Raw genomic sequence first — 11,101 nt, 5'->3', positions numbered from 1 at the left:
CAAAGAACTGGGGATTGGAGAAATGCTTACAGCCTCACCTGCTGGCGAGAAGCTGACAGTACAGTCAGTGCTGAGAGGCAATTTACAGAGGAAAATGCAGCCAGACTTCATGGCAAGCCATCTTTGCAGGGTAACAATAGTTTATTTTGTCTACATGGTGTATTGTGAGGTATTTAGTCTTTAGGTATGTATGCAGAGGGCAGCAAACTTTGAAGTCAGTGGCAAATGAATGTTACGGGCAAACAAAAGGGGCACAGGCCATCCAGATGCTACCAGAGAAATAAAATCCAAGGAAAAAACTTGAAAGAGAACACGACAGGAAAAGTACAAGTTTTTACCAAGGCCAGTCAACACAACTCACCCTCCAATAGAGGATGTGAAACGCTCCGAGAGCTCTTTAATGTATAAGCATGAATTTTAATTCTTGGAAGTTTTGACATGTGTTGTGCTACAGGGTGGGGTTAAGGTCTGAGCTTACCGAGATAAGAAGTGATCAAATGGTGTTTGACAAAGCAAGTGTGAGGACGGCGCAACTCTGGCAAGACCTCCACAACGGCCGTTAGTCCAAAACCAACAGGCAGCGGTGCATCATGGGGCCTCTGCCCCGGGAAAAGGGCCTTGAAACACTATAAAGAATTCAGGAGTACACTATGGGGAGAGAAAAAATAAACCAAACACAAATTTACTTGTAGGGTTTTATTCATTTTTGAACCTACAATGGGCGTAAAACTCAATGAAACATGATCAAAGGCTATGACAAAAAAATAAAAGGTAAAACAGGAATAGGATGTTGACTTTACAGCTACTTACATCAACTTTCCTATTGTAAGAGTGGAATAAAATGAACTGATAATTCACATTAAAATGTTACATTACTTTATCCTCAACCTTTACACAATTAAAAAAAAAACTGCTTAAAATTGTAACAGATTGGTGATTTTTTTTGGCAAAGTTCATGTCCCTCACATACCCTTCTGGAAGAAAAACACTTTCAAATTTACTGACTTTAAATACATTATCATAGCATCATCTTCAAGTAACAGATACGCAAGTTGTTGTTTTTTTTTTGTCTCGGAACAATTGTTAAATTAAGTTAAAATCAGATGTAGACAGGACTATGCAGAGCGATTCAGAGGATGCTTGCAACTCAAAGGATACAAATGATTGGTTCACATTTACACTGAAAAAGAAGTCCCTGATAGAGGATGTAAAACAAAATATTCACATTCTGCTTGCTTAAGTAAATATTGACATGGTTGCAGTATTTTCCCCTTTGCCTGCCCAGACATCCTCTTTCATGCTGAACAATTCAACATAGTCCAGTTTAAAATATTCACCTAAACAGACAGCTTCCATGGTCGAGTCCCTCAGACACACATGCACGCGCGCACACACACAAACACACCTCAAAAGTCAAGCTCACATTTCCTTGAAAGGCGCGTGGGTGTATTTAAGGAATTCATTTGATTTAACTTTGTCTATCAAAATATAGAATTCATTAATAATACATGGGAGGGCTAAAATACAGAGTGAGTGAGGAAAGAAAATGATAAAAAGCATTTTTTGTTTTTGCTTAATACAGTAGCTATAGGACCACAGAGTTCAAAGATCAGGCATTGGTGGGTTTTGCCCCAAGGAGGGAGGAGAGACAAAGGTAGGAGGGTCTTCCAATTACTGAGACTATGCCTTGATGCTCAGTTGTGGGCATAGTTCAGCCTTGTGGTCTGATCTCGGATCAGATTAAGGAGTACCCACAACACCCTCCTGCCACTTCATTATGGCCTCATCTTGTCTTACCATGTCACCGCTGTTTTTCTGCTCAGACTCTCTTAAAATTCCTTGCCAGGTCTGGCCATCGAGCAAAATTCAGTTAAGCTAAAAAACAAGTATCCAATAAAAAAAATGAGTGTATCATAGTTGAAACCACAAACAGGGATTTAAAATTCAAAGTCATCATCTGCCATGTCAATGGCCCAGGCAAATTTCTCACGCTGGGTCTTGTTGTAGATCTTTTCAACGGGAATGCCCCACTTCTTACACCTGGTGGACAAAACAAGACAGAAATTAAGATGGAGGAGTTTTCCATATCATCGACTGCAATCGTGCAAAACAAAAAACTGGCACAGAAGCTTGGGCCATAAATATTTCAGTATTTCTTAGCAGACTTCAATAATATAATCGTACCAGGCCACAGAGATGCGAGGGTCCAGATAGTTGAGCTTGGAAGTGCCGAGAGCAATCTGCTTGTTCTCTTCACGATCGGTCGCCTGCACCTCCAGCTTCATCAGCTGCTCCTCTATCCTCTGAACTGCCTTCTTTTTCGTCTCAACGGTCCTACAGGAGACAAGCAAATTGTTCAATACGGTTACCGTGACTGACGAGGGAGAAACTAGTTCATCCACACCAAATCCTTTCATACTCACTTTTTGGATTTCTCATCTCTCCGTACTTTGGCATCAGCCTTGGAGCTCTTGAGTTCTCTCTTGGCATCAGAAAGCTGGTCCCTTTTCGCATCAATCTGAGAGGGGAGAGTGATAAGTCTTAGACAAGTACAGTAACCAGTGTTCATAAACTAACACCAACAGCAACTTGATAATTGCTTGACGATACCACTTGCTAAAGTCAGGATTCAAAACTGTGCAACATGAGAGTTACAAACTCATTAAAACATTCATGTAAAATTGCTGCTACATCACTGTTAATATCCATCAAGCTCTTGCAAGACAAATAGACTGAATTTTCATCTCATCACTATAATATGCTAAAATGAATTATTACTTTGATTAAATCCATTGCAGCACAATTCCTATTTTCTGCTCTGACTTTAATCGTGTTATTGAGAAAATCATTTTGCTACTGCAATGTTGAAAATCCATTTACCAGTTTACTGGTAAAGCACAGTCATACAAAGTGCATGAGTCATGACACACGGGATTGTAGCATTCAGGCTATGAAACTGAACTAAAAACCATTTTGCAACAGTAGGACAATTTAAGTTGGCAGATCAATAAAAACCTATAAATAAAATGTCAGGTGTAAATTGATGACCATCTCTGTCCAAGTAAAAACAAAGACCACTTCCTCACCTTAGTCTGCAGGTTCTGCATAGACTTCTCAAATGTCTTCGGTGGGGCTCTCTGATGGTTGCACAGGATGGCTACGGCCCTGTTGGCCCTGTTGTAGGACAAGATCTTGGCTGGAATGTTCTCGTCCACTAGAAAGGCAAAGAAAGTGATCAGTTCTCCTTTTTAATAATGACTTAACAAGACTGGGTCAAAGCATAGGGGCTGTAGGGACTGTGTATGGTCACTGAGCAAAAAACCAAGGACACCATCACATAGTATTTACATCCTGCCTAGTGCCGGCTGCTTGTCTTCTCTCCCATCTACGCTCGTGCACATTTTAATACAGCCACCACCCAATAAAGCAGTTCTCATTTACATGTTTTGTTTGCCCATAGAACAGACCATCAAGTCTACATCTCAACTCCACTTTGCTGCCAAAATCCTGATTGTATAAATGGAACATTGTTTGCTAAAAAAGAAAATCACCGTAAAACATAAAGAGACCGCAGTGCTATCAAGTAAAATTATTGTTCAGAGAGAAAGTTAAGGCAATAAAATATCCTCTTTATTTCATCCACAGCACACAGCTTTTGCAATGCAAAATCAGCCATATTAAGCAACTGCTGGACAAGGTTTGAGTCACCAAGTACTCTGTTCCCCTACGGGTGGTGGTGTTTCAAATTAAGTTGGCAAAGTCACTCGGCTGACCAATGGACCATCATGGAAGGCTGATTTTAAACCTTTAGCAAGTTAAAAACACTGTTGTGTCCATTGTTTAGACCTGGGTGAAAACTATCAGGGTTTGTGTAACTGTAGGTGGATGTTTACCATTTGTGAGCACTTTCAGCTGCTGCTGCAGGGTGATTGAGGCGTTGTAGGTACGGAAAACTTTGGCTGTCAGACCATCCATCAGCTCCTGAAGGTGCTTGTTCAGGATAGATGTCTACAGAAATATTTGGTAAAAGAAAGTGACAAAACGATAGTTTAATATTGCAACCTAATGTCCCAAATAAACATGTAATACCAAATTGATGTAATTAACAAAATAAGGATAACAATTTTTCATTTAACAAGTTTTGTTTTGCTTACATTTAGACGGTCAAACAGGTCGTCATCCGGCTCCTTGTTCTCCATGAACAGCTGAAGATTCTTGAACACCTAAGAAGAGGCAGATAAACTATGAATGCACAGGTCAAGTAAGTAACAGGTGTAAATTTAAATTAAGAGCTCTGCTTTAGTCCTTACCCTTTTCTCCACAGGGACTTTGTTGTAGTAGCGGATGGAGTCTTTACCGAGGAAGTCAAACTCCACCACGTACTCCTGCCCGTCGTTCTCTGGGTAGAGCTTGATGTGTTCAACTCTCAGAGAGCAGCAGCCCACGGTGTCAGCAGTCTCTCCTTCCTCCTTCTCGTTACCCGCTCTCAGAGCCAGCTAGATCACATTAGGACAGCTGGATTTAAGCCGGCTTATAAAGACATTACCCTCACTGCAGCTTGTGTTTTAGCACTCACTAAACCTCCACAGTCATCGTTAAAAAGCAATTATGCTACATTAACCAATGCAAGCTACAAACACACACTCAGGACAATGTCAATAGTTCTCATGCACCGTGCACACCTCACCTTGTCAATGAAGTAGAGTGCCACAGCTCGCTGCCTGATCCTCATCTCCTTGGACTTCCAGTCTTCACGGTACTGGTTTCTGATACGATCCACACATTTCTTCAGTCTACGGGCCGTTTCATACTTCTGCCAATCCTTCTCTCCCTGCAGATAAACAGCATCATGACAAAGTAATGAATTAGATGAGGCCATGTTTGCGTGTCTAACACAAAGTCACAGGAACTTAAATGAGTAGGTTTTACAGTACATCGTGTTCCCTGCACAGTAACGCCACATACATCCGTCTCAGTTATGTTTTTTAAAGGAATGGAGCAAAAGTCCTTTTCAACAGATAATGAACATCCTGAAAAAGCAAAATCATTTTGATGGTTTTGGGTCTTGACCAATTCCTCAAACAACAGTAGACATTGTAGCTCACCTTGATCCTGGAGCTTGGGTTCAGCATGATGTACTTGATGGAGCCTTGGATGTTCTCCGTCCACGACACCAGCCAAGTCACCTTGTTGTCATGACGAACCTCTTTCCACTTCCTGCCTGAAGGAGGCGCAGGATGCTTGGAGTCCCTACGAGGAGCACAGTAACCTTTAGTCATGTTACTGACTTCACATGCAAACTCACCAGCGTTGAGAAGGCAAACCTTCACTCACTTGCTGCAGTTGACGATGATGTCCTCGGGCCTGATGCGACGTTTGAGCATGCCCATCTTAGGATGGTCTCCACGGCCACGGAACAGGCCCGGGGGCTCAATGCGGAAGTTGGCAATACGTTCTCTGTGGTTGTCCATAATGCAGAAGCCATACTCCTGTAAGAGACGCTCATTCTCCTCCTTGATTTTCTGCAAGAAACAGAGACACACTCGGGTCTTAACTTGCCAAGACGCACAATTTGAAAGGTATGAAGAAACAGTGTGGAACACCTTTACAGGTTCTTCATTAGATCCTGAAGAAGGTGATCACAAAGTGTTGAATTTTCTTTAATAAATCATAAAACATTCAAGTACTTATAAACCAAGACAGGTGACACCATGTGATCAATGTTTACATGATACTTCTGGGAGGTAAATGTACAGTGTGGGCCTCCATATTGGTTAAACATAAGTTCTGATTGATCAAGTTTAGCTCCAAATCAAAGTACTTGTCATAACTTACCAGTTTCTCATCCTTTGTCATGGCCTTTCTGGCTTCAGACTGTGCCTTGAAGTATTCGCTCATCTCTGAGAAGTTGCATTTCTTCAGGTCTGAGATCTTGGCCTTTTCCTCTGAAGTCATTTCCTGCATCGGGCACACAATGTTGCACTCAAACACAGGAATCTTTGACCTTTGAGAATCTGAGTTTTCACAAAATGTGTTAATTCAGAATCTAGAACAGAGAGAAGTGCATTTTTTCTTACCTTCCTCCAGTCTTTGAAGAAGTTTTTACGGAAAATATCCTTTGTGGTGTACTCGTGGTCCAGCATTTTGGCAAAGAATGTAGCCACCTCTTCTGCTTCTGGGCTGAGCTTCATATGTTTACCTAAGATATGCATGAGCAAAAGTTTTAAATTAGCCTTTGACGACACGTCATTGAAAAAAAAAAATTAACAAAAAGGACAAGCACAATACAATCTTACCATCATAGTAAAATTTGACATTGTTAGGTAGAGGATCATACGGTGGCGCGAACACTGGCCCTTTATGTTCCAGAAACCTCCATTTGGAGCCGTCTGTGTATCTCTCCTCTTCCCACCTGGAGTCACCCAAATAAAGCCATCCAATAAGGACTTGGAATATATATAATATATAACCACAGATACAGCACATCTCTGGATACTCGACGTGCAATGGTTCCAAACCTGAACTATCACCACACTGACATGTAGGCATTGCACAGCTGGCTGACATCAACTCACCATTTCCACTTCTCTTCTGGCTCTTTTTTTGCTTTCTTTTTTCCATCAGTGACTTCTCCTTTTTTGTTTTTTGTCTTTTTGGACTTGATGTCCTAAAAAGGGAAGAGAAACTGAGTTCTTTCACTCCCAGGTTGGCAGAAAAAAATTTAAAATATCAACACTCAAGATTGACACTCAAGCCTCTCCCAGTTCTTCAGGTCAAGGAGCAAACTCGTTGGAAGCTCTTTTTATTGTTAAGAGAAACTCTTAAACTGAAATCAAGTCTGCATGACTTTGTGGCCTTTGCTTACCTGATCTGGTTTTCTTTTTTTTGCCATCTTGTCATTTTCAGTCTTTATTTTCTTGGGCTTGAACTCATAGCTGAAAAACAACACCCCGTGTCACAAGTCTGGTAGATCAAATGTTGGTCACATGGAAAAACTACACTGATACCCTAAACCCTATGAAGTAGGATGGCAAACATGTCAAAAGTCTAATGGCGTGGGCTACTTACTCGTTATCGTCATCACGTTCTCTTTTCAGAGACTGTTTAGGAGAGTGGTAAAAGTCATCTTCAGGCTCAGACTTCACATGTGGGCTGAAAATGAAAAGACACTCCAAATCAGATAAATACATCTGTTAGCTTAAATAGCCCTTAAGAGAAATATGGAGTCCAGACATACCTGGCAAACCCATTCTCTTTTTCCTTTTTGATTTTACCATCAAGGGACTTCATCTAAAAAAAAGTAAACAAAAGGTTGTTAATGGAGACTTCACATTTGCATATCCACTTTCTTCCCATGTTTTTGAACATTTCTGTATCTTCATTCAGAGGACAGATTTTGTCAAATATACCACAACAAAAACAGAAAATGTGCAACAATTTTGCTCATTGTTTAAACGGTTGAGTGCCACAACAGTGACTGCATGATTTGACAGAGCTGAATACTGCAGAAAAATTCATAATGAACTCCCACAAAATCACAACATTACATGCACAACCACACATGCATTCTTCCATGAATTATTTGCATAATTCACCTTCTTCTCCTTGTGCTTGTCCTTGTATTTGTCTGTGCTGCCATCTTTGTGCTTCATCTTTTCCCTCTCCTTGTCTCTGTGTTTTTTGTCAGAGGAGTCTCTGTGATCGCTAGAGCTTAAAAGAAACAAAAAAAAAAACGATCAAGTCAGGAGATTTTAACTTTTACTATGCACTGGTGAGAAATACCAAGTATTAAGGTGGTACATCTCGTCCATTCTGAGCAGACATGACCACAAAAGTGAAATTTATGAATTCTGGAAGCACACAACATACCTGTTGCCATGCTTTGACTTTTCCCGTTCCTTATCTTTCTTGTGGTCCTTATGTTTGTGTTCCTTGTACTTGTCTTTATGCTTGTGAGAGTCTACAAAAAGATAACACCGTTACCTTCTTTAAAAGTGGACAATGTATTGAATCAGATGAACGATAGGCAGAATAAATGGCCAGCCTGTTGTGTCCCTTTATCAGGCCCAAGAACTACCTGAAGTATGATCATTGTGACTCGATACAACAGTGGCAAATTGAGTGTACTCCCCTCATCCATGTGTTAATGTGCGCAGGCTAAAACAAACAATAGTCCTAACTGACAACTTAAGTACTCAAAGTACACCTACATAGTTTTCTTTTTTTGGTAAAAGCATGAAATTTGAAAAAAGGAACATGGACCACAATCTGACTGTCATGCAGCCTGTAAACAGAATATTTATTACACAGTAGCACAGCACCTCCTACTGCCCGTATGAGCCTCATTGTTTATGAGACAATATGAAACCTCTGACAGGTTGAAACATGCACGTGAACAAAGTAGGCTTTCACTATTTAATTTATGAGTCACAGCAGGAAAAAAAATCCACCTTAGTTAAGGAACAACTGCAATTATCATAATTAAATCATGACACTCAAACTTTGCCATTTGTCATAGACCTGACAGTTCACTACTATTAGCTTAGTAGAGTAAGTTGTCTACGAACAGGTCCTCAAAACAGGTTGTCATGGTGGTATGTGAGTGTAAGTCAAATTGTTCATGTATTCAAGCAAAGAAAAAAAAGAATCAGAAAGTTAAAGGGTCTCAAGAAATTATTGAACCCATAACAGGCATAAGCAGCCTTGTTTTCTCCTTTCCTGACTGTTAAACTAGTAAGATTTTTTATTCAATAATCAAAGATGTCAAGATCGTATATGTGCTGTCTGTTAAAACCTAAGACAAAACACATCTTGTAATATAAATCAATGCACAGGCCTGTTACATGGCACCATGTTATTGCAGTCAAGACAGAGAACATAAGAATTCACTATGCAGTTGGTAGTTGATGGATGAAATACTTAAAGTCTGAATATATGCCTAGCAAACACATTGTGCTCAATTGATACAGAGAATTAAATGAGCAATGAGGGGATCGAATCCATCTAAACTGTGTAAGCTTTTTAAACCAGGCCATATATATAGTATACATATATATATATATGTTGCTTTAGAAAAAGAATCCAGTCTTGCTAATCATTTTTATTATGCCAAGACAATTTAGTCGAGTCTGAGTACAACTAAAAGTGAGAGTGAGTACATTTAGCACAGACAAATGTCCCAGTGCTGCGAAATAAAAACCAAATTAAGATAAGCTTTATCTTAAAATCTCAGGCCCACAGGTTGATTGAGTATCTAAAAACAAAGCTACACATTTAGTCTCAAGACATACAGAAGGTTTTGACTTGAGTTGTTAAGTGTACCATGTAAGGGAAGAACAATTAGTCCATCTTAGCTGTCTACCAAACATGTATGAATGATGCGTCCTATGTTTAACATAAATATCTAGAGTTAAAACAGACAAGTGACAACGGCACAAAAACTACAGAAAACTTAACATGTTGTCACACCCGTCTTGTGTACAGTTACTTGCAAAGTGGAGGATGAATTAAAGTTAATGACTACTGAACATACAACTAAAAACACTTCACTCTCTCCTAGCGTGGGAATGATAAGTCTCTCTAGCTCTAAAAATCATAATAACTTAAGCTATGAAAAGAGTTGAAGATCGCGTGTGAAAAATATGTTCTTCTTTGTCACAATATGGGATTATGCTGAAGCAGCGTGCCTTCGCATTTCTCCTCCACACAGCCATCTGCACTTCACAGCCTGGGTTCAGCTTGCAGCACAGTCAGGCCGCTACACCGAAAAAGAAAATGGCGCAGAGACTAAGTCCTCAACCCCCAAACCCTCACTTTCAGGTGGGAAATGTGGTACTAAAAGCGATCCAACAATAAAATCTAATACGATAAACTGATAAAACACCTCAATGTGTGTGCCAATAATGATTCCAATCGAGTAAATATGTTGCGGAAAAGCTTTTACAAGACCTCCCTTTTGAACAATAGGCGCTTGTGAGTGAGACAGAGGACTTAGTCTCTGGACGCCATTTCTGTCCTCTACTCAGAACTAACGTAACGTTACATTTGATCAGTGAAGGCAAGTCACAATGAAAAGGAAAATCCTCGTTTCAACTTGTTATCTTACCCTAGTGAACTTACCATTGACCCGAGAGCCACAGTCAATCTGAAAAATCAAGAAAAGGGATGATTGTTATAAAGGGTAGGAGCTAACTAGCCGGCTAACTAACTTTGAACTTGCTGGATAGCAAAGCGGAGCTAACATGCTACACTGGCCGGTATGGGTAATATGGCTTTAGCGGCTAACGGTGTAGCCGCTACGGCTAACACTGGCTAAAGCTAACGCTGGCTAAATGTAGCGTTATCCCACTTTATATTTGAGTTTATGCCCACCCAAACAACCCCGATCTTAACCGGACAGCTCCTTTTCACCAACATTGAAAACATAGATGTGATGAAACTTGTTTAAGCCGCTGTTAACAAACAAAATGCGCGATAGCAGGCACTGCTGTTCACAGTTAGGCTAAGTTGCCCTGTCAAACCAAACAATTTAAACGGTAGCAAGAAACTGTACCAGTTTACCACCAACAGAGATGGCATATTAACGTTATATACAACAAATTAGGTTTAAACAATACCTGGTCCTCGTTGTGGGAATGGTCCCCACTCATTTCCTACGAGTTGCGTGATTTAAAAACAAAAATAAAAACCGAGTAGCGTGGAGAGAGTGACCACACACCGGCGAGTAGGTGCAGGCAGAATGAAGAAAAGGCTCGGTTGTGTAAGAGCCAAGTGCCAATTGTACATTACTGCGCATGCGCCTCAGTTTAAATGGTTGAGAGCAGCGTGGCTCCTCCTCCGTAAAACGTGTTGCTGTCCAGGCCCACGATGGTCACAGACACACACAGGCCGGAGCGAGTGAGTGAGGACGACACACATACCAGGAGCACATGGTGATCCAGGCTCAGTGCTCCGCTTGTTTTTGTGTTTACTTGATTTGATCAGGGAGGTACATCTCTGTTGTGTGCATATTTCTTGTAATTGCACAGCAACGACAGCCATAATCACCATATGTGAGTCATTTTGTCGTTTCGTTTTGTAAATATGCATTTCAAGGTATGAT

General features: G+C 40.5%; 1 protein-coding gene across 3 annotated transcripts; it reads right to left on the bottom strand.

Moving 5' to 3' along the window:
- Positions 1–681: 681 nt before the first annotated feature.
- top1a (DNA topoisomerase Ia) lies at positions 682–10,740 on the bottom strand. 3 transcript variants are annotated; one of them, XM_085776300.1, is made up of 21 exons: positions 10,617–10,740; positions 10,106–10,144; positions 7,870–7,960; positions 7,596–7,710; positions 7,238–7,290; positions 7,069–7,152; positions 6,866–6,935; positions 6,576–6,667; positions 6,297–6,412; positions 6,078–6,199; positions 5,836–5,958; positions 5,335–5,522; positions 5,106–5,250; positions 4,688–4,831; positions 4,311–4,496; positions 4,155–4,223; positions 3,894–4,008; positions 3,087–3,214; positions 2,424–2,518; positions 2,185–2,334; positions 682–2,040 (listed from the first exon to the last, which is right to left on the bottom strand). In XM_085776300.1, exons 4-21 carry the CDS (start codon positions 7,650–7,652, stop codon positions 1,938–1,940), a joined length of 2,040 nt encoding a protein of 679 aa, XP_085632426.1. In that variant the 5' UTR covers positions 7,653–7,710; positions 7,870–7,960; positions 10,106–10,144; positions 10,617–10,740; the 3' UTR covers positions 682–1,937. The 3 variants fall into 3 exon arrangements, with proteins under 3 accessions (XP_085632426.1, XP_085632423.1, XP_085632424.1); XM_085776297.1 differs by having other exon boundaries at positions 10,120–10,144; XM_085776298.1 differs by having other exon boundaries at positions 7,596–7,704; positions 10,120–10,144.
- Between the last annotated feature and the right edge of the window lie 361 nt (positions 10,741–11,101).

Source organism: Trachurus japonicus, chromosome 5, assembly GCF_045865225.1.
Source record: "Trachurus japonicus isolate A0001 chromosome 5, Traja_1.0".
Taxonomy (NCBI): Eukaryota; Metazoa; Chordata; class Actinopteri; order Carangiformes; family Carangidae; genus Trachurus; species Trachurus japonicus.
This window is presented reverse-complemented; position numbering and strand designations above follow the sequence as displayed.